Raw genomic sequence first — 24,358 nt, 5'->3', positions numbered from 1 at the left:
CAACAGCAAAACCCCAGAGACTATCCCTACAACAAAAATAGATCACTTCAATGCCATGCATCATAGAAAAAACACCCTTGGTTACCTGAATTATTTGAGTTGCTGTATTTCATCGACTGATCTTCTCCACTCTCAAAGGCTGAACGTTTAGATTTCTTCAAGCAGCAGAAAGAAAAGACTCATTAGTTTCTGTTTACTTGATAAACTGCTGTTCATACACCAGAATGCTACCGGACAAGGTTTTATTATACAATTCCACTTTCTGCCAAGAATGATAATTAAACTGTCTTTTACTTGTGGCCTTCATTGCTTTTTATCCATTTTTTCTGACTTCTTACTTACCAGAAAGAAACATAGAAACATAGAAGACTGACATCAGAAGAAGACCTCATGATCCATCTAGTCTGCCCTTATACTATTTTCTCTATTTTATTTTAGGATGGATATATGTTTATCCCAGGCATGTTTAAATTCAGTTACTGTGGATTTATCAACCACGTCTGCTGGAAATTTGTTCCAAGGATGATATTATTATTATTATTATTATTATTATTATTATTATTATTATTATTATTATTAATTAGATTTGTATGCCGCCCCTCTCCAAAGACTACTACTCTTTCAGTAAAATAATATTTTCTCATATTGTTTTGATCTTTCCCCCAAATAACTTCAGATTGTGTCCCCTTGTTCTTGTGTTCACTTTCCTATTAAAAACACTTCCCTCCTGGACCTTATTTAACCCTTTAACATATTTAAATGTTTCGATTATGTCCCCCCTTTTCCTTCTGTCCTCCAGACTATACAGATTGAGTTCATGAAGTCTTTCCTGATACGTTTTATGCTTAAGACCTTCCACCATTCTTGTAGCCCGTCTTTGGACCCGTTCAATTTTGTCTATATCTTTTTGTAGGTGAGGTCTCCAGAACTGAACACAGTACTCCAAATGTGGTCTCGCCAGCACTCTATATCGCGGGATCATAATCTCCCTCTTCCTGCTTGTTATACCTCTAGCTATGCAGCTAAGCATCCTACTTGCTTTCCCTACCGCCTGACTGCACTGTTCACCCATTTTGAGACTGGCAGAAATCATGATAAGAAAAGTACAGGGGGTGAAATTCAGCAGGTTCAGACAGGTCCTATAGAACTGGTGGTGGTGACTGGAGAACCGGTAAATTGCACCGCTGACTGGCCCCTCCCCTCCTCCTCCTCAGGCTCATACTCACAGAGCAAACATGAGAAGAAGGTGAGAAGCAGCCAGGTTGACCACTAGAAGACTGAACTATTCTGTTGGTTTTGTGGACGTGGCTTGGTGGGCGTGGCTTGGCGACACCCACCAAGCCACACCGACAGAACTGGTTAGGAAAAAATTTGAATATTAGCCCTCTTTTGATTGATTGCACTAGCAATGAATATTGTTCTTGATTTCAACCTGCCATTCCATTCCATTTAATTAAATGTTAACCCTGTTAGCATTTACTATACAATTAAATATGGTTTGTAGACTATGAATAGTAAATGAACACCAAAGTTTTAACTGCAGTTGCAGCTTATCAGTATTAAAGTTGGGTTAAAACCTGGAGACCGACTCTTCCCATATCATTACATTTGATAACTGACATTGTTTCCTTATGCAGATAATGTGGAAAAGGAAGAGATGTCACTTTATATGAGCAGAAAATTTCCTGTAGGAGCTGATTTTTTTCATGGAAAATTATTTCTAGGAGTACCAATCTGATTGAGAATAATGTGATATGCCCCATGGATATCAGATGATTAATGCACACAGAGAGCTGCCATTTTAGGATATAATGACTATCTATTGATGATAATTTCTACACATTTAAAAATGGAACTATAACTTTATCTCAAGGAAGAGATACAGGTGACGAAGGATTATTACAAGCCAAAGAGGAATGATAACGTCTAAATATCTAAACCTCAGGTTATGAAAAATATATATATATATTATTTTTCTCACTAGATTTTGGAAGAAAAGAAATTCACTTTTCAAATTCTCTACAATACTTCAAATTCTACAAGGGAAGAGTTGACAGATTAAGTTCATAGCTGTTTGAATATCTGATAAGAAAACTGTTTGGAAATATGCTGCATTTGTTTTAAATTGGGCTGAGGCTTACTTTCCGTGCCAAGATTTTCCTCTTTTTTTTCTCTTCTTCTGACCCATGATGCGACTGAGCTCTTGTCAATCTTCTGTGCTGATGAATCTTTCAGTGGGAAAAGAAATGTATGGACTTAGAACAAAGCATGCTACACCGTAACAGCAGAAATCACTAATGTCTCCTTAAATCTCCTTTGGTACATTTATTTATTGGGTTTGTTTGTTTATTAAATTTCTATGCTGCCCATCTTGTCATAGATTTTTCTTCCTTTTCTTTCCATGAAAACACAGGCAATCGTTTGTGCATATTATGTGCTCTGCTTCTTATTACAGCATATTACAAATTCTAACTATGGGAGCAAAGTTTGTAACTTACCAGTTTCTGTTCTTCTACTAGCCTCTTCTCTAGACATTCTTTGGCTATCCTTAAAGCTTCTTTTAACTTGGCTGGAATCTGATAGAGAGAGAAAAATATTCAAAATCACAATCACAGAAACTGACACATTTATTGATATTTTCATGTCAAATGAAGCACTGTAGGTAAAAAAAAGTCTTATCTTTGCATAAGAGGCAAATTTATTCTGATTAATGTACTGTAATTCAAAGCAGGATTTTCTCTCCATAAAGAAAGGAGGAGCAAGATAAAAAGCAAAAGAACTAAATATTGCAGAGGTGAAAATATTTACAGAAGTAAACAGAAGAATCAGTTAAGTTTATTAGTGACTTCAAAAATAGTAACTTTTGCTGTGTCTAAAGTTGGCTTTTATTCTATTCAATTCATAGAAACATAGAAGACTGATGGCAGAAAAAGACCTCATGATCCATCTAATCTGCCCTTATACTATTTTCTGTATTTTATCTTAGGATGGATATATGTTTATCCCAGGCATGCTTAAATTCAGTTACTGTGGATTTATCTACCATGTCTGCTGGAAGATTGTTCCAAGGATCTACTACTCTTTCAGTAAAATAATATTTTCTCATGTTGCTTTTGATCTTTCCCCCAACTAACTTCAGATTGTGTCCCCTTGTTCTTGTGTTCACTTTCCTATTAAAAACACTTCCCTCCTGGACCTTATTTAACCCTTTAACATATTTAAATGTTTCCATCATGTCCCCCCTTTTCCTTCTGTCCTCCAGACTATACAGATTGAGTTCATTAAGTCTTTTTTCTAATACGTTTTATGCTTAAGACCTTCCACCATTCTTGTAGCCCAAAGACGGGCTATATTCCTCTTACTGAACCAATTAATCAAAGTCACAATGGGTACCAGAGTTCAATATTTATGGGTCATCTCGTGATGCTCACGCCTTGTAAAATGCTGTATTGCAACTTGGAAGTGAATTTTTAAAAGCATGATTTATCACATGAAAAAAAGATATATTGGGTCTCTGTGATGCTAAAAGAGAGGGGGAATGGAACAGGTCTGAATGCAATCCTGTGTTGTGGAGTTGATGAATTCATGCAAGAAAGTATAAGTTTATGTATAATTAAAAATAAATAGGCTAATATGTATGTTAGAACATAGGAAGGTTGAAGGTTATTATAGATGTGGTAAGAAACCAGGGAGGGGATATAGACATGTTATATTCTAACGAAGGATATAATAGAAGAACCAGACATGAGTTTTAGGGGGGGAAAGTGCATCACTGTGAACAAATATTATCCAAGGAAAAAGCTTTTCATTCATTCTAAATGAAATGAAATGTATGAAAATTAGTATTTATTTATAACCTGCCTTCTTTATTTTCAAAAATAGCTCAAGGCAGCAAACATATATAACATACCTTCCCCCTCCTATTTTCTTTACAACAACAGGCAAAAGTATGATCAGAGGTTTTGTGGACCACATTATTTCTTGATATTATTTAACAGCAGGCTTTAGGGAAAACATTGGGAAAAGGAAAAAGAGTGGGGGGAAAGTGAAAGTAGAGGAACTGCGGGAAATAAAAGTGCAAGTTTAATATGACAAAGCAGTAGGAAATAAATTTCTCCGTCAACCGAATGGATGAGAAGAGGACGTGGAAACTTCATGGGATAAAAATGATAAAGAAATGGTACAGGAAGTATGAAGTTATACTATTAGAAAATATACAAAAAGATGTGGAATGGAACAATAAAGTGGGAGACATTGATGAGAAAATTGTCCACAAGAGGAAAGAAAATTATATAAAGTATACACAGAGAAAAATATAGAAACATAGAAGACTGACGGCAGAAAAAGACCTCATGGTCCATCTAGTCTGCCCTTATACTATTTCCTGTATTTTATCATTTAAACTATTATATAGTTTAAAAGAGAGCAAAGGACGGTTAAAATTAAAACAGAGAAAGGATAAGACTGATTTTTATAGAAGAAGAAAAAAGTTGGAGCAATGAAAGAAAAATATATAGGTAAGATTAAACCAATTTAGAATGTGTACAATTGCTAAAATCCTGAGAAGACCAAAGTCTGGAGTGGCAGATGCAGAATCCTAATGTGGAAGTTACCTAAAATGACATAGTGATCTAGAATGATTTGGTGGAGAGAGAGCAATGAGATAACAATCATATGTTGTGTAAATAAAACACATTCCCAAACCAAATACCATTCAACTATACCTTAAACTGTGTTTTTTCGGAATTTGTTAGAAGAACGTCACTGAACAACCTAGTAAAAAAATTTTAAAAAATCAGTCACCTGAAACAAAGCATAACCATCCTACAATTTGCACTGGACTTAAATTGTTCCTTTTGCTCAAACTTATAGGAAATGTAGGTACATGATTTTGTTAAACTAGTTGGGCACAGCAACTTCAATCAAAGTCTATACAAGCAGTCTTCAACTTATAGCCATTCTTTTAGTGACTGTTTGAAGTTACCACAAGCAGTGATTTATGACTGATCTTCACATTTACAACTGTTTTAGCCTCCTCGTGATCCCGTCATCAAAATTTGAGGATTTGGCAACTGGCATGTATTTATGCTAGTTGCAACATCCTGGCATCATATAATCATCATTTGTAATTTTCCCAACAAGCTTCTGGCAAGCAAAGTCAATGAGGAAAGCCAGATCCACTTAGCAACTGTAATGATTCACTTACTGTGGCAAAAAAAAAAAGCTGGTAAAATGGTGCAAAATTCCCCTAATAACTGGCTTGACTTAGCAACAGAAAATTTCGGCCCAATTGTGGTCGTAAGTCAAGGACTTCTTCTACTCTGTTTAAGTTTCTGGTTCATTTTTCTTCAAATCATTTCTCAATATCTCTGTGCTCTATTTCATTGCTATAGACTTACGGCATTTGTAGCAGCCTGGAGACAGTTGGCATACCGTTCTTCATGGCCTCGGGAGAAATAACAGATTCTAAAACAGTCACTGGAAAGAGAAGAGAGGAGGAAAACATAGATTCTAATATAAAGTTGGATATAATGCATCATTCACATATAGGCCTTTACAGTATCTTTTTAAAAGATTACAAACTTGGCACGGAGGCTTTACTGATTTTTAAATTAGTAAAATATAAAATTAATTGTATGGGCTACAATCTGTTAAGATATGCATGAACTGGGAGAGCCAATGGTAACAAGATCAGCCAATGAATAGGCATAGCAATTCAGTTAGCCAATGGGAACTAACCACTTTTGAGTCTGTGCAGAGAATCGAAACTGAATACTTAAGCTTAAGGCTGGGTTTTGCTCCAGTTTCCTCTCTATACTCTTCCACATCGTGGAAGGGAACTAGGGGGCAACAGATTAAGACTTTCCTCCATACAACTCTCCAGACAGAGAGTTACCACCAGCCTAAATATCTACCTTTTCATTACAGAGAAATATCCCTGTAGCGCTTGGGATATCACCTTGATGATTCCATCAGGAGACGATTCTATCCTCTCTTGTGTCTTTGTCTCATATATTAATCATAACATAGGGATTAAAATTACATGAATCATTCAAGTTTTTGTTTAAAATAAGACAAGCACTGATCCAAGTTATTCACTGACCTACAGACATAGATGGTGCAGGAGGAAAGCTATCCACTGGAATGGAATCTGGGGGTCTCCCATATGTCATTTCGTACAGCAAATGTCCAAAGCAGTGTACATCTATAGCTTCTAAAGTCTACAAGAATGAAAGCAAAAAATAGACTCAGTAGAATAATTTGATAATATCACATTAGATAAGTGATGCTGAGCATTTAGGACACAATTGTGCATGGGGGGGAAATCTAAAAGTATAAATGGCAATCATCTATACACATGGGCTTATCTACATCAAACTCTTTCTAAAAGGGAGACTGGAGGTATTTGGGACACATCCTTTTTTTAGTCCTACTTCTGGAGAATGCTTCATGAAAACAGAAGAGATGGCACTACTCCATACTTAAAAAAAAATAAATTATTAAGGTTGTTTGTTCCAGCAGATTTTAGTTGGTCTGTTACAAAATCCACTTTCCTACCAAAACAGTAAACCCTACAAAAATGTTCCTATTCCCGTAGGCATTTGGTATTTTTGGTCAACTGTTAACCTTTTAATGTATTTCAATTATTCAATTTATGTTATTATAATTTTATCTCTTAAAATATATTTTAGCTTCTTGGAGCAGTGTTTCTGATAGATTACAATATTTATAAATTGAATAAATATATTTTTGTAGTAGTGCAGGGATCTCCAATCTTGACAACCTTAAGACTTGTAGACTACCAACACTCGGAATTACTCACCCAGCATGCTGGCTGGGCAATTCTGGGGGTTACAGTCCACAACTCTTAAAGTTGGCAAATTTGGAGACTCCAATCTCAATCCCTACCAGAATTCCGGGAGTTGAAATCCACCAGACTTAATGTGGCCAAGTTTGGAGACCCCTGCCTTAGAGAACAGAACTACAGTGATCCCTCGATTATCGCGAGGGTTCCGTTCCAAGACCCCTCGCGATAATCGATTTTTCGCGATGTAGGGTTGCGGAAGTAAAAACACCATCTGCGCATGCGCGCCCTTTTTCCATGGCCGCGCATGCGCAGATGGTGGAGTTTGCGTGGGCGGCGGGGAAACCCCGATCTTCGTCTGCTCGCTGCTGCTGCGGCCGCCCAGCAGCTGATCTGCTCGGCGGCGGCAGCGAGGAGCCGAATCGGGCTTTCCCCTTTGCGTGGGCGGCGGGGAAACCCCGATCTTCGTCTGCTCGCTGCTGCTGCGGCCGCCCAGCAGCTGATCTGCTCGTCGGCAGCAGCAAGGAGCCGAATCGGGCTTTCCCCTTTGCGTGGGCGGCGGGGAAACCCCGATCTTCGTCTGCTCGCTGCTGCTGCGGCCGCCCAGCAGCTGATCTGCTCGGCGGCAGCAGCAAGGAGCCGAATCGGGCTTTCCCCTTTGCGTGGGCAGTGGGAAAACTCCGATCTTCGTCTGCTCGCTGCTGCTGCGGCCGCCCAGCAGCTGATCTGCTCGGCAGCGCAGCAGCAGTGAGCAGACGAAGATCGGGGTTTCCCCGCCGCCCACGCAAAGGGGAAACCCCGGCTCCTTGCTGATGCCCCCGGTCGCCCGCCCGCCCACCGCCTGCCGCCCGCCAGCAAGAGGGGGAGAGATAGAGAAAGAGAGAGAAGGAAAGAAAGAGATGAGAGAGGGAGGAAGAGAGTGTGAGAGAGGAAGAAGCAAGATAGAGAAAGAGAGAGAGAAAGAAAGATGAGAAAGGAAGGAAGAGAGTGACGTCATCGGGTGGGAAAAATCGCGAAATAGCGTTTCACGAAGATTGAGATCGCGAAAATCGAGGGATCGCTGTATACTATAATATAAAAGAATTCATATAAGCTTAAGAGATTTTTCTGGCTCTTAAGAAACTAGAACAAAAGAACTCTTAAACATTTTTACACAGTTTGTTCAACAAGGCTTTTAATTATAAATATGAAATCCAAGCTCCTTTGTCTCTCTGGAAGAGCTTTCACACACAAATAGGTGATTTTAGGATTAGCATTATAACAGAGCTAGAAAGCCCTTCCTAGTTACTTTAAAAAAAATCCCTCCGCAAACTATGATTATCCTTAATCGCATAATACTAAGGTGCACAATTTTGAAACACAAAAATTACACACATCCGAGTTGTATCTTGCAAATCATGTCCAAAAACTATGCCAAAATGTACATTAAAATTTATCTTTCCAAATTACATGGCCTTTGGACTATAGGTTGTGCATCTCTTTTAATAAGTGAGCTTTCCGTAGCTACATCTTTAGAAAAAGATAAGTGGTATTTGCGGAGCAAATGAATTGCAACTGTATGCCCTCTTGTGCACTAGAAGATTAATCTGGAAAAAACAGGACTGTAAAACTGCATTTCAATTAAAAAGATAATAGTTGCCTTTTGTGTGAAATTTCCTGTACTTTTTATTCCTAAATTGAAAGATGAACTCTTCATTTTGAACACAAAAGGCCAGAAATGTATGATTGTACTTCATATTTACAGTGGTACCTCTACTTACAAACTTAATTTGTTCCGTGACCAGGTTCTTAAATAGAAAAGTTTGTAAGAAGCAGTAATTTTTCCCATAGGAATCAATGTAAAAGCAAATAATGCATGCAATTGGCGAAACCACAGGGAGGGTGGAGGCCCTGTTTCCTCCCAGGAGATTCCTAGAGAGGCCCCACAGAGGCTTCTTCCCGCCTTTTCTGGCCCTGTTTCCTCCCAGGAGATTCCTAGAGAGACCCCACAGAGGCTTCTTCCCGCCTTTTCCGGCCCTGTTTCCTCCCAGGAGATTCCTAGAGAGACCCCATAGAGGCTTCTCCCTGCCTTTTCCGGTTACAGTTTCGGAGGCTCGGGTTTGTAAGTGGAAAATGGTTCTTGAAAAGAGGCAAAAAAATCTTGAACACCTGGTTCTTATCTAGAAACATTTGTAAGTAGAAGCGTCTATAGGTAGAGGCACCACTGTATATAAAATTAACTCTCAATAGCCCACTCAACCCATTGGTCATAGGAACTAGGTGACATGATCAAACTTAGAGAAGCATAAGGTATGAACCAATCACAACATTGTAAGACTTTTTGTTTTGTTTTAAATAGATTATTGCCATGTGTCATATTCAAAGTTGATCCCCATCTGCAAAAATATTTGCTTCCACTTACATTAATTTTACGGAATTGTGTGAAGTAGGATCGATAGAAGGACGGGAGCCCCAGTAGAGAATTCTCCAAATCCAGTAACCTACACGTGTCCCCCTCCAGCACAACATTGGAAGAATGAAGGTGGCCATAAGGGAATCCTTTCTCATGCAAGAACTTTAGGACCTAGAGCATCAAATACAAAAAAATATTTCAGTCTGACAATCAGAAAATAAACTTCCATCTACAGCATTTTGCCAGAGATATCCCAGCGTCAAATGCTAAAAACATCCATTGGGGAAAACAGATGGCATTCATTTAATGAACAAGGATTTGCTTAATGACTGCAACCGAAAGGTTGCAAAATCAGTCATAGTCATCTGGTAATCTGTTTAACAACCACTAAGACTTACAATTAATTCTGGGTTCAGTTTTGGTTGCAAGTTGTGGATTATCTGTATCAAAGTTTCATCCCATATTATCCATAGCAGGATATACCGTATTTTTCAGAGTATAAGACGCACCTTCGTTTTTGGGGAGGAAAATAAGAAAAAAATTCTGCCTACCAGATATTAATCTGGCTAGTGTCCTTACTCTGATCAGATTCAGCCCATTATTTTATCCCCTGGTTTAGGCTTAAAAAAAACCCTTATTCCGAGAGAATAACAATGAAAGTGCTTGCAAGCTGGTAAGAGCTGGGAACATTGTTAGCACTTAGTTAGGGCTGGAAAGAAACATTTGGAGCAAGTAGAGCAGGGATAAGCAAAGTTGACTCTTCTATGACTTGTGGATTTCGACTGCCAGAATTCCTAAGACAATAATGCTAGCTCAGGAATTCTGGGAGTTGAAGTCCACATGTCACAGAAGAGCCAAATTTGCCTACCCCTGAAGTAGAGCAATGAAAAAAAAGTCTTTGCAGACTTAGGGCTTGGAAAACATTCTTCGCAGAGAGTAACATTGAAAGAGCTTGTAAACTGGTAAGAGCTGGAAACATTGTTAGCACCTGGTTGGGGCTGGAAAGAAACATGGAGCAAGTAGAGCAATGAAAAAAAGCCTGCAAAGACTTAGGGCTTGGAAAACATTCTTAGTAGAGAATAATAATGAAAAAGCCTGCAAGGTAAGAGCTGGGAAAATTGTTAGCACATAGTTATTGTTGTGGTTAGCTCTGGCCCAGCTCCTGCCCCAAGGACTGTGGATGTGGGGGAGACATCCACATGCTGCAGGGCTGTTTTGCCCCCGGTGGAATCTGCTGATGAAGGCTCCTCTGACCAAGAAGACATGAGTGACAGGGAGGAGGAGAGTGTGGCAGACAGCTCAGAAGGAGATCAATTATCTAGCTCCTCCTTGGATTCAGAACAAGAGTTAATGATACAGCCACGCATGTGGAGAGCGATGCATAGGCAACAACAACTGAGAGATTATTATCAAAGAAAATGAGGCCACCTGTGGTCGGGTGGGGCTGTGGTAAGTAGTGAGGCTGCTATAAATAGCAGCCTGTGGGTTTGGCCTTTGTGGAGGATTATCTGATCGTTGTGTTTCGTGACTGCTTTACTGACTTTGACCTTTTGTGTGCTGATTTTTCCCCGGCTTTGAAACTAAACCAGAGCAAAGTGTGTTTCACTTTGTGAAAGAAGGACTGTAAATTGCCTCACAGCTGCAAGCTAAGTATCACAGAACTGATAAGGGACTTGTACAAATTACCAGTTTGTTTGGAGATGAGTTCTCTTTGCTATACCAAAAGAGGGCTTAGTTTAAGTGAATTTTCATTATAAAGAACATTGTTTTGAATTTTCAAACGTGTGTGTATGTCTGAAATTTGTACCTGTGAATTTTTGGGAGGAGTCTACCAGAGAGCCCGACAGAACAGTTATGGCTGAAAAAAAGCTACCATCAAAGTATAAGATGCACCCAAATTTTCAGCCTCTTTTAGGGAGAAAAAATGTATACTCTTATGCTCTGAAAAATACAGTATTCTTTCCCTCTAAAGCAGGAAGGTCAAATTTACGTCAAGTGATGAATTGGGACTTTTTTCCCCTTCACTAAACCGGGCATGGGCGTGGCCAGCACGTGACACATCCAGACCGCAGGCTGGGAGCTTGACAGCCCTACTCTAAAGCCAACATAGTGTCCAAATGATGTATCTCCCTTCTGAATTCTTTGATTAGTTATTTATATATTTAAGATATATCAGATGATTTAGATAAGCATTTAGTGCCATTTCTTCCAATACTTTTTTAAAAAAATCCAAAGTATAATAAGAAAGGACAACATTCTCTAAAAAGCTTGGGGGAGGGAGATTTTAAACACAAAAGTTTTGGTTTTAACTTAGATAACAATACAATGATGCATTGAAATATGGTGTTTGGTACATTCATTGACAGCCTCTGACAGATGTATTTTTTTAAATCTTTCAACTGATTATTTCTTGAAACCACATCAAAATTCATATAGAATATAACCCTTTTTTACCTCTAATATTTGTCGGCCAAATGTTTTAATTTGCTGAAGTTCAAGACCTTGAATTTTCTTCGGGTTGCAGTACTTCTTCAGAAATGGATCTTTTGGTTTTGCCTTTTAAAAAAAAACCCTACAATGATTACAAGGGTCAAATATTTTTTTTAAAATCCTATTGCCAAAAGCAGATAAAATTATTCAGGAACTGACACACCTCAGCTATTTAAATATGGATATTCATTAATTCATGTTGACACTCTCTGAGTACCCCAGAAATATAGGTTTATTTGTATGTTAAACAAGACTTTTGAAACAAAAGAACACAGAAATTTATTTTGGTTTTAAACACCAGTGTAATAACAGAGACAATATTAAGTGCAGAACTTCTCTCTTGGGATAAAAGAAAAAATGCCTCTAAAGATGGTACTTGACAGCTCTATGTTATGTATGCATGTATGTATGTATGTATGTATGTATGTATGTATGTATGTATGTATGTATGTATGTTTATCTATCTATCTATCTATCTATCTATCTATCTATCTATCTATCTATCTATCTATTTTATTGGATTTGTATAATAAAAACAGCATGTAACAAACCAATATTAAAACAACTAAAAAACCCTTATTATAAAACCAAACATACATACAAACATACCATCATAAAATAGTAAAGACCTAGGGGGAAAGAACATCTCAGTTTCCCCCATGCCTGGCAGCAGAGGTGGATTTTAAGAAGCTTACAAAAGGCAGGGAGGGTGGGGGCAATTCTAATCTCTGGGGGGAATTGGTTCCAGAGGGCCGGGGCCACCACAGAGAAGGCTCTTTCCCTGGGTCCCGCCAAACGACATTATTTATTTATTCGTTCACATTTTATAGCAGCCACCTCAGCCAAATATGTGTATCTAAAGAATCAGGATTTACCACACATTTTATATACAATAGTGGTAACAGACTAACATAGTTGGAAGGGACCTTGGAGGTCTTCTAGTCCAACCCCCCGTTAAAGCAAGAATCTCTATAACATTTCAGACAAATTGGTTTCTTAAAAACCAAGGTTAAAGGATACTGGGAGATGAAATTCCCCAGGGTGCCTATATAGAAAGGGAAGCTTAATTTATGAGTATTGCCCACAAAACAGAAGAATTGTTATTGATTTATCAAATGTTTACATCTCCCAGCATCTCTGGGTGGTTTACAGTTAAAAACACAGAGAATGATAGAATACCACAAAACAAAAGGTAACACCAAAGCAAATATATTAGCTAAGCTATATCCTTAATCAGTGAAATCCTAAATATATAGTGCATGTTACACATGTATGAAATGCATTTCCAAAGCCACGTTATTGACATTACCTTATAAATAAGGTCTTTTAGAGTTCCTTTTTCATTGAAGTGTCTAATTACTAGTGCAGAAGATTCATTGGCTGTGGCAAAAATGACTTTGTAAATATAAGGATGCTGTCCAGAAAAGAAAATGAATTAATATTACCTTCATGGAATACATATTTACATAAAGCCTTTCCCAATCTCAATTCTTTAGCAATTTATATGAAACTAAGTCCCACACTGGAGTGCATAGGATCACAATTCAAGATATACTTTAAATAGGTTTTGATAAAACTTTTGTCTAAGTTGGCTTGCAACATATAGAAACCTTAGCTAACCATATTATAGATGTGTAGTAGTAATATAACTTTAGCCTCTGAGCTTAAGGCAGAAAAAAGCTTTCATTAAAAAAAAATATCCTAGTGGAAATCTGCAACTGGGAAAGAAGGAAGAAAGGAGATAAGAACAAGAGATCATTACAAAGAATCAGTGTTTCCTCTTCATAAATTAACTCAGATGGTAATCTGTAGGCCAGTCTCTAAAATCAGGATGAATCATGAACAAATCTTCATTGATGACCTCTAAGTAATCTATGTACAAATGCATATTTGTCTGTTTAAAGCTGGTTATTTACTTACCGAACAGGAAGAAAGAAACTTGACAGCACATTGAAGATCTCTGTCAGATAAATATTTATCTGGACCCAGGTCAGCCTAAAAATATAATAATTAGTAAATGATACGGCGTATAAAAGTATTGCTATATTTAAATTATTTAAATCTTTATTTTTGGTGACATTCAAGAATGGATTTCCCCCCCCTTAAAGTATAGAAATTCTGAGATATACGAATGCAGATAAAATGATTGCATAAATCCCATTCTTTTTCCCCTTTAGTAAATGCAAGACAAGACAGAAGTAAGAATTCTGCTTGGCGCAAATGGAGCTTTAACTGATTCTAAAAGAGAATACGTTTAGGAGTGCAATAGAAAATGTTGTTACAGTGTTCAGGATCCATATGTACATAACATACTTGCAAAGATTGAATAAACTCCAAGCCTTCTGGAAAGAAAAGGGAACAGCTAATCTAGTTGGTCGTCAAGTTACAACTGTAATGGAGCCTATGACAATCATAGGTTTTTATTTCCTGTAATTGTCTCTCCTTATCTCATTTATCTTTTCTTCCTTTCAAATTTGTTCACCTGTACTTTTTTATCTTTTCTTCTATTCATTTCTTTAGTTATATTGCTACATATCTATTCTCTTCAATGTGTATTATGTATTGGACTAAATAAATAAAATAAATAAAAAGCTGCCTTGAGCTGCCATGAGCGAGTAGATGGAAATATAAATTTTCCAAATAAATAAATAAATAACTTTTAACAGTTGTAAAGCATGACCAACCTGATTTTACAATATTTTTTGCAGGGAGAGTGACGCAAATGCAGCAATTGTTACATGTGAATGTGCAGACATTAAAAGAACATGGCGGTTGTAAGGACCAAACCATTGTTTCACATTGATACAGTTTGGCCAAAAACCAGAAGTGCTAGTTTTTGGAAAAACCATTATAAAACATAATCACACAATGGAGGATGCTGCAAATAACTGTAAATGTGGCCATGTTGCCAAGTGCCTGAGGTGAAGTCAGGTGACTGCACAGAAGATGGGGGGGGGGCTTCAGATTCAGGCCATAAATATCCTTTTTCCAGGTAGGTTGGTACCTTCAAATGGTTGCTAAGCAACCAGCCATAAGTCTTATTTAACACTTGTTTTCCATTTCTCCAATTGGCTTTTACAGTTTAGCAACAGAAATCCAATGAATCATTCCCAATCAACACAAGGTGGTTTCTTTTTATTCCTCATTCCTAAGGTCAGATTGCAGAGGGTTTTTTTGTCTTTACAGTAAACAAATGATTACTCCAGTTTTTGTCTAATGTTGATTTAGCAAATCAATACTGTACAAATTATATTATCAGGACTGTACAAATTATAGACTGTCTCAATATATTGTCTAGTCTCTCTGCTGATTAATAACTTCTTACAAAAATCAACTCTTCAAGATAAGCTAGGTCAACAAAGAGACCTGCAAGGATATCAAAAATGCTATTTTATTATTGTAAGATATAATAATAGATTCTTGAAAGCCTGTCCTAGTTTCTACCTTATACTAAAGAAAATCAAAATGGATCTATTTTAAGTTTCTTTCTCATGTTTGCTTGGCTCTCTAGGCTATGCAATTGTTCTGTAAGTGCCTTTACAACCACTATTCCCTATTTTCCCTAAGGTCCTCAACTAAACTCTTTATAATAGCACAGGAGTTGCTTAACTTTAGAGAGAGTGCTCAGAGTTTTCTTTAAAAGTTAGTCTCGTGAACACAAAGCAAATATCAATTTTGCAATTTTGGTAGGATATTGTTGTGGTTAGCTCTGGCCCAGCTCCTGCCCCAAGGACTGTAGATGTGGGGGAGACATGCTGCAGGACTGTTTTGCCCTCTGTGGAATCTGCTGATGAAGGCTCCTCTGACCAAGAAGACATGAATGACAGGGAGGAGGAGAGTGTGGCAGACAGCTCAGAAGGAGATCAATTATCTAGCTCCTCCTTGGATTCAGAACAAGAGTTAATGATACAGCCACCCATGCGGAGAGCGATGCATAGGCAACAACAACTGAGAGATTATTATCAAAGAAAATGAGGCCACCTGTGGTTGGGTGGGGCTGTGGTAATTAGTGAGGCTGCTATAAATAGCAGCCTGTGGGTTTGGCCATTGTGGAGGATTATCTGATCGTTGTGTTTCATGACTGCTTTACTGACTTTGACCTTTTGTGTGCTGATTTTTCCCCGCTTTGAAACTAAACCAGAGCAAAGTGTGTTTCACCTTGTGAAAGAAGAAGGACTGTGAATTGCCTCACAGCTGCAAGCTAAGTATCACAGAACTGATAAGGGACTTGTACAAATTACCAGGTTGTTTGGAGACCAGTGCTCTTTGCTGTACCAAAAGAGGGCTTAGTTTAAGTGAATTTTCATTATAAAGAACATTGTTTTGAATTTTAAAACGTGTGTGTCTGCAATTTGTACCTGTGAATGTTTGGGAGGATTCTACCAGAGAGCCCGACAGAACAGATATAATGCCCCCACCCCACATACACAAAAAACAAACTAACCCAACTTAGCACTAGTCGCTCCTTTGGTTGATTTTTAATCTTCATTAAGAAATACTTCTTTCGTATCCTCCAGCCTGAAAAACCATATAATTCATGAAAATAAGTTAAAATGAGTCGTAAGTACTATACATCATACAATGTAATGCTCATGTGGGATGGGGAGGCATACAAGAGAGAGAAAGAAATAGAGGGAGAAAGGGAGGGTGGAAAGAGAGGTATTTCACAATACAGGCAGTCCTTGGCTTACAAACACAATCCAATCCAAACTTTTATGCTGCTAAGTGAGACAGCTGTTAAGTGAGCTTTGTCCCATTTTACGGCCTTTCTTGCCACTGTTATTAAGTGAATCACCGCAGTTCTTAAGTTAGCTACATGGTTGTTAGGTGTATCTAGTTTCTCCATTGACTTTGCTTGTCAGAAGATTGCAAATGGTGATCACGTGACACTGCAACCATCATAAATATGAGTCAGTTGCTAAGCATCTGACTTTTAATAGCGTGACCACGGGGATACTGCAATGTTCATAAGCATGAAAAACAGTCAAGTCACTTTTTTTCAGTGCAGCTTTAACTTTGAACAGTCATTAAATGAACTGTTGTAAGTCGAGGACTATCTGTAGTAGCATTCAAAAAACATATTAATCTTTTGCCGATTGTATAATTCAGCAAGGTACATTACAAGATAAAAAGGAGAACAGCTGTTTTAATAAAATACGGTGCAAAGCTTAACATTTAGTATCATTATATGTGATAAGGATTTACACTTGACATTTCCAATTTACTAGGATTTTAAGACCGGAAAGACCCTTTGACTTAAGTTCCAAGCAAGAAACAAAAAACACAACAATTTGTAAATATTTGTTTTATAAATCAGGACTCTGCTTGATGGGAGAAGGGAGGAAAGATAATTAGGGGATTTAAATCCTTTGTCTCCTGCTGAAGTCTAAAGGTGGATTGGAGCCCACACAGTAGGGATCTATAAGATAAATAGAATGACAGCAGAATCTTGATTCTGACAATAAGTTTGCTCCCTATCTTTACAAAACAATCTACAATACAACACAAAGTACAATACAGAGATGGACAGAGCAACAACATATTCTGATGTCTGTGATATATAATAAATACTATATATATCTAATAAAATGTTCTTACCAATATCTTTTAACGGTTCTACCACTTCCCATTTTGGTTCCGACCGAAAAAACATTGAAACATGCTGTAAGGCAATTTCTGCAGAGAGAGGGGTTGCAAAGTTGTTATATCAATATTGACAAATGCCTACAGTAAATTTCAACTTTAAAGTTGTATCTGTGTGTCAACTTTCAACAGTAAGTTATCTCCAGGTTGGCTAAAGATGAAACAAAAATTGGAAAGTATATCTACAGACAACAGAATATAGGAGGAATTTCAAATAATATGGATGAAGGCATCATAACATGTTTTTCCAACTTCATCAATACAAAATACCAGAAAATACATTCATTCATTCATTCATTCATTCATTCATTCATTCATTCATTCATTCAGATTTCTATGCCGCCTTTTTCCTGAGACTCAGAACGGTTTACAATAAAACAAATACAAAATATGTAAGAAATCTAACATTTAAAATACTAAAAAACAGCAAGTCTAAAATTACATAAAAATCTAAAAAGAGTTATGTTCTAAAACCCCTAATTCATTTAAAAACCAATCGTCCATGTTTCATTCACTTATAGGCCAGGGTAGCTGTTAAAATTCAATGACCCCAAGCCTGTCAGCAGAGATGGGTTTTTAAGCCTTTACGAAATGCTAGGAGGGTGGGGGCAGTACAAATCTCCGTGGGGAGTTGATTCCTGAGTGACAGGGTTGCCACAGAGAAGGCTCTTCCCTTAGGCCCCGCCAGGTGGCATTGTCTAGCTCAGTGTTTCCCAACCTTTTTTGAGCCGCGGCACATTATTCATATTTTCAAAATCCTGGGGAACACTGAAAGGGGGGGGGGGGCGGGCTAAAGAAAAGTTTGGACAAAAAAACCCTCTCTCTTCCTCCCTTTCGCTCTATTTCTCCCTCTTTCTCTCTTTTCCTTCCTTCCCTTCTTTCTCTCTCTCCATCCCTCTTTCTTTCTTCCTCTTTTTTGCTCTCTTTCTCTCTCCCTCCTTCCCTTCCTCTATGTCTTTCTCTCTCCCTTGCTCTTTCTCTCTCTCTGTCTCTCTTGCTACCTCTTTCTTGCTTTTTTCTCTCAATCTTGCTCTCTCTCTCTCTTTCACTGTCTTGCTATATGTCTCTTTCTTTCTCTTTGCCTCTCTTGCTATCTCTCTTTCTTTCTCTTTCTCTCTCTTTCTCTCTCTCTGTCTCTCTTGCTATGTCTCTCTTTCTTTCTCTTTCTCTTTCTCTTTCTCTCTCTCTCTGTGCCTCTCTTGCTAAGTCTCTCTTTTTCTCTTGCTATGTCTCTCTTTCTTTTTCTCTCTCTGCCTCTCTTGCTATGTCTCTCTTTCTCTCTCTCTTTCTCTATCTCTCTTTCTCTGCCTCTCTTTCTTGCTCTGTCTCTCTTTCTCTGCCTCTCTTGCTATGTCTCTCTTTCTCTCTCTCTCTGCCTCTCTTATATGTCTCTCTTTCTTTCTCTCTCTCTCTCAGCTGACTGAAAGCGGGAGCCCTGACGGCGGCAGCTGGACGTGCTGCTGGACACCGTATATGCCAGGCCCGCAGCGCCAGCATGTACGACGTCCAGCAGCACATCCAACCGCCACCGTCAGGGCTCCCGCTTGCAGTCAGCTGAGAGAGAAAGAGCGCTCCCTCTCGCCGCCGCCATCTCCCCGCGACTGCCTGCGGCCGCTGCGGCCACACACACCCCCGCTCCCATCGCCAGTGCCCTCCCGCCGGGCCACAAAGGACACTTGCCGTCGACGCCAGGGAAGCTCCAGCTGGGCGGGGCGCTGCCGGTACTTCCGTCCTGGGGCTCCCGCTCACAGCTGTCAACCGGCTCCTGCTCGATGCTGCGGTTTTCGGCGCTCTCCTGCTGGGCCCCAAAGAAGGAAGGCGGGAAAAAGGCGCGAAGAATGGAGCTCTCCTTCTTCCTGCCTTCCTTCTTTGGGGCCCAGCAGGAGAGCGCCGAAAACCGCGGCATCGAGCAGGAGCCGGGGGACAGCTGCGAGCGGGAGCCCCAGGACGGAAGTACCGGCAGCACCCCGCCCAGCTGGAGCTTGGCGGCACACCTGGCCATGTCTCGCGGCACACTAGTGTGCCGCGGCACACCGGTTGGGAAACGCTGGTCTAGCTGACGGGATCTGGAGAAGGTCAACTCTGTGGGACCTGACTGGCCACTGGGATACATAGGCATGTATGAGATCTCGAGAAAATATTTGTATATTTCATTTATTCTTATATTTCTTGTATTTCTGTAAGGCAACACATATTTTCTGTTATGCTGGTTCAGTTAATTAATAAGTATAGAAGGGCTTCTCTCCTGCCAGCCATGCTAAGAAGTGAGAAATAATGTAAACTGAAAGACATATTTACAGATATACAGAATCCAGGCAGAGAAAATCTTGCATGAGATACAGCAAGATATTCTACAGCAGCGTCCAATTGTTATTTTTTGAATACAAGGACACGTTAAAATCAAATGCGAGGATAACATCTCATCTGCCTGGAATATATGCTATTCACTAAACCTTTAATATGATTTGCCAGCATAGAGTTCAGTAATGATAACATTCCATGAATAAACGTTGAAGCCAGAATCACAAGGGAGTGCAGGAAATTCAAAAGCTACAGGCAGCATTCCACTTTCAGGTCATCCAACTGTGTTCAGGTGTTTCATCTTTGAACATGAAAGCAATGCTCAGTGGGGGAGAAATCCTTGAGCTGTGAAATGCTTTAATAAAATAGACCAACAAGGACATCACATCTATAGTGCTGGCAATTCCATGAACTGACAGAATATTTTTCACTTCGCTAGTTTCAGATATGTAGAAAGCTACTGCTAAAGTCATGCATTCTTTCGGAGAAAAGACAGGAAATATGTAAAATCTGCGCTGGCTATTTGAAACATTTGATTCTTCAATAAATAATTTTCAAAACTGTCCCCTTACCAGTGTAATTAATAGAATAGCTGTTTGGATCCAAAAATTTCTTTACTAGTTCACAGTTGGAAAGGATATGATTTGAAGTAATCACATTGAGATAGTTCTGAAGGCCCTTCTGTCTTTCAGCAATGAATTCACGGTCCATATTTCCAATCAATTTTTTGGGAGGAAGAGGTAGGCTAAGAGCAGAAATCTTAAAAAGAAGAACAGAGCTAGTGAAAACTACTAGTACAAGATACATCTGCAATAAAAAATGCAACCGAAAGTATTGGCTGGGTTAATACACTGCAAAAAAACATATGATGATTTGTTGGTTTATTGCAATACACCAGCATAATCTTTCTGATGGTTTCTAGCTTAAATGTAAGTTAGGCCTCTGTGGCTCATTCAATGAACCAAACTTACACCAAACCATGGCTTCAAACGTCTTAGTATGATTACCAAGGATGTTGGTTTCTCTAAGAAGGTATACTGATACTCTTACTTATCATTTAGTACCTGTTCAAAGTTACAATAGTACTGAAAAAAGGGACTTATGACAGTTTATCACAGTTATGACCATGGTCACATGATCAAAATTTGAATGATTGGCAACTGGTTCATATTTATAACCAACTGGTTGTATGTTCGTTTTATATCGGGTTTTAAAGTTGTATTTGTTTTTTATAATACAGTATGTATTTTGGGATATTTTAAATTTTTGTAGTAATTTTATTGCTGTTTTCCGCCCTGAGTCCATCAGGAGAGGGGCGGCATATAAAGTAGATTGATTGAATGAATGAATGAATGAATGAATGAATGAATGAATGAATGAATGAATGAATGAATGATGACTGCAGTATCCCGGGGTTATATAATCACCTTTTGTGACATTCTGACAAGCAAAGTCAATGGAGAAGCCAGGTTAGTTTAACAACTGTCTTACTAGCCTAACAAGTGCAATGATTTGTTTAACAATTGTGGCAAGAAAAATCATAAAATGTGGCAAAATTCACTTAACATCTTATCTTGCTTAGCAACAGAAATTTGGGGCTCAATTGTGGTTGTAAATCAAGAACTATCTGTAACGTTCAACAGGTCTAGCTATCTTAGCAATAGTGAAGGACGCTGCGAATTGTAGTTCAGCAACACAAGAGGGTCAAAGACTCTCACTCACAAAGAATAAAGGCTTCTAATTAAAGGTTTATATTAATTCATTAGCAATTAAATAGCAGTTTTAGTAACAAAGCAAAGTTACATTCCTAAATATACCCTGATGGTTTTATGTCACCAGAACAAACTACGTCATGTAAAGGAAATGAAGCAACATGGCAAATTTTAGTCAAAGTCTTGGTTTTGGGAGGGAAGGGGAAAGCAGAATAAAGCTAGAATGTGCATGTTAGCATTCTCTATTTCTTTTGAGACACCTTTCCCCCAGGCTTTTTAATATTTATGTTTGGATAGTTATGTGTTGCTTGCTTTTTAAGTATGATAGGGTTTTTATGTGCTTTTTAATATTTATGTTTGGATAGTTATGTGTTGTTTGCTTTTTAAATATGATAGGGTTTTTATGTGCTTTTTAATATTAGATTTGTTTTCGCTAGAATATTGTTTTTATTGTTGTGAGCCGCCCCGAGTCTTCGGAGAGGGGCAGCATACAAATCTAATAAATTGAATTGAATTGAATTTTGCAGAAACTATAGAAAAAGTTTCGAAAGTATTTTCCGGTCAGAATTTGACTCATTCTTTCATATTAAGAGGAAACATTTAAAGATCTTAGAACTCCTAGTTCTAGGAAAAATGAGTTACATTGTGACGTTTTTCTATTATCGTTAACTCATCTGCCATTTTAGCTCTTTTTTTTAATTCCAAGTCATTATATACATTAATGTAATTCAGAAAACATCATAGCAGTTTTAAAGATGTAGATGTGATTAGAATAGAATAGAATAGAATTTTTATTGGCCAAGTATGATTGGACACACAAGGAATTTGTCTTAATGCATATGCTCTCAACGTACATAAAATAAAATATACATTTGTCAAGAATCATGTGATACAGTGTTTCCCAACCTTTTTTGAGCCACGGCACATTATTCATATTTTCAAAATCCTGGGGAACACTGAAAGGGGGGGGGGGGGGCTAAAGAAAAGTTTGGACAAAAAAACCCTCTCTCTTCCTCCCTTTCGCTCTAGTTCTCCCTCTTTCTCTCTTTTCCTTCCTTCCCTTCTTTCTCTCTCTCCATCCCTCTTTCTTTCTTCCTCTCTTTTTTGCTCTCTTTCTCTCTCCCTCCTTCCCTTCCTCTATGTCTTTCTCTCTCCCTTGCTCTCTCTCTCTCTCTGTCTCTCTTGCTATCTCTTTCTTGCTTTTTTCTCTCTCTCTTGCTCTCTCTCTGTCTCTCTTGCTATGTCTCTCTTTCTTTCTCTTTCTCTCTCTCTCTGTGCCTCTCTTGCTAAGTCTCTCTTTTTCTCTTGCTATGTCTCTCTTTCTTTTTCTCTCTCTCTGCCTCACTTGCTATGTCTCTCTTTCTCTCTCTCTTTCTCTATCTCTCTTTCTCTGCCTCTCTTTCTTTCTCTCTCTCTCTCAGCTGACTGCAAGCGGGAGCCCTGACGGCGGCAGCTGGACGTGCTGCTGGACACCGTATATGCCAGGCCCGCAGCGCCAGCATGTACGACGTCCAGCAGCACGTCCAACCGCCACCGTCAGGGCTCCCGCTTGCAGTCAGCTGAGAGAGAGAGAAAGAGCGCTCCCTCTCGCCGCCATCTCCCCGCGACTGCCTGCGGCCGCTGCAGCCACCCCCCCCCGCTCCCATCGCCAGTGCCCTCCTGCCGGGCCACAAAGGACACTTGCCGTCGACGCCAGAGAAGCTCCAGCTGGGCGGGGCGCTGCCGGTACTTCTGTCCTGGGGCTCCCGCTCGCAGCTGTCAACCGGCTCCTGCTCGATGCCGCGGTTTTCAGCGCTCTCCTGCTGGGCCCCAAAGAAGGAAGGCGGGAAAAAGGCGCGAAGAATGGAGCTCTCCTTCTTCCTGCCTTCCTTCTTTGGGGCCCAGCAGGAGAGCGCCGAAAACCGCAGCATCGAGCAGGAGCCGGGGGACAGCTGCGAGCGGGAGCCCCAGGACGGAAGTACCGGCAGCACCCCGCCCAGCTGGAGCTTGGCGGCACACCTGGCCATGTCTCGCGGCACACTAGTGTGCCGCGGCACACCGGTTGGGAAACGCTGATGTGATACAACACTTAATGATTGTCATAGGGGTCAAATAAGCAATGAAGAAGCAAGAGTTCTTTGGAATACTGAGGCTTGGCAAAGGGAATCATTTCCCTGTTAATGTACAATTAGTTCTATGCTAATAGAAGTCAAAAGGATCTATATTTTATGCTCCCTTTTTATTTCTTTAGTACACTGTCATACTGTTTTGCCTTCTTTGCATTTTTGTTGTTACATTCCACCAATTTTTTAATAAATGTACATTTTAAAAACCACTTAACACGTAAGTCATTCATTGTGATAAAATATGGACAATAACTTCACTGCTAGCACATAACACAAAATTAATATTTATGATAGGATGGATTTTTTTTAATATTGATGTAAAGAAAAGCATCCTGAAGATGCAAATTATTTTGCGGGGAGGGGGATTAGGGTGTTTTGGGGTTTCGAGGAACACTTAATTATTTTCAGAAACAGACATTTCTTTTCAAAAAGAAAAATAAAAGAACAACCCAGATTAGCAGTTCATAGGCAAACAGGAAGGGAAGTTCAGAGTACAGCAGAACTGTTTCTTCCCTTTATCTGAGGAATGTTTTTTACAGAAACTCTCACTGTACTCATTCATTCTCAGAAAAGGAAATCATACATTTGATTAATGGATTTTAACAGTTTTGAAATAACAAGAAATTCTGCTGAAGCTAGCTGAGGAAATGCTTTATATTTCTGTTGTATTTATCTAAGTCTGAACAAATCTGGAATGATTAACTTCCAGGATGCCTGTGTTGAAAAAGCAGGGATGTAATTCAGAGACAGGATTCGAAGCCATCGCTACACATCCCACAAGAGAATCTGTTAATGTATTAAGTCCATGGTATCATGTCCGCTGTTGTGTTACACAACGTTATCCAAAAAAGCGGTGTAGCAATAATTACCCAGCCGGACATGCAACTGCAGTACTATTGTGAAAGAGCAT

General features: G+C 39.0%; 1 protein-coding gene across 1 annotated transcript in view; it reads right to left on the bottom strand.

Moving 5' to 3' along the window:
* Positions 1-24,358, bottom strand: part of PXK (PX domain containing serine/threonine kinase like) — a 75,578-nt gene that overhangs the window by 27,072 nt on the left and 24,148 nt on the right. Inside the window, 13 exon segments of the mRNA XM_070738133.1 lie at positions 86-155; positions 2,142-2,228; positions 2,499-2,576; positions 4,725-4,773; positions 5,400-5,478; positions 6,104-6,221; positions 9,207-9,368; positions 11,652-11,753; positions 12,997-13,101; positions 13,608-13,682; positions 16,132-16,205; positions 17,286-17,363; positions 20,204-20,390. Coding sequence (XP_070594234.1) covers positions 86-155; positions 2,142-2,228; positions 2,499-2,576; positions 4,725-4,773; positions 5,400-5,478; positions 6,104-6,221; positions 9,207-9,368; positions 11,652-11,753; positions 12,997-13,101; positions 13,608-13,682; positions 16,132-16,205; positions 17,286-17,363; positions 20,204-20,390 — 1,264 coding nt within the window.

The sequence above is a fragment of the Erythrolamprus reginae genome, chromosome 2 (genome assembly GCF_031021105.1).
Source record: "Erythrolamprus reginae isolate rEryReg1 chromosome 2, rEryReg1.hap1, whole genome shotgun sequence".
In the NCBI taxonomy this organism is placed as follows: Eukaryota; Metazoa; Chordata; class Lepidosauria; order Squamata; family Dipsadidae; genus Erythrolamprus; species Erythrolamprus reginae.
Note: the sequence above shows the minus strand (reverse complement) of the source record. Positions and strands in the feature narration are given on the sequence as shown.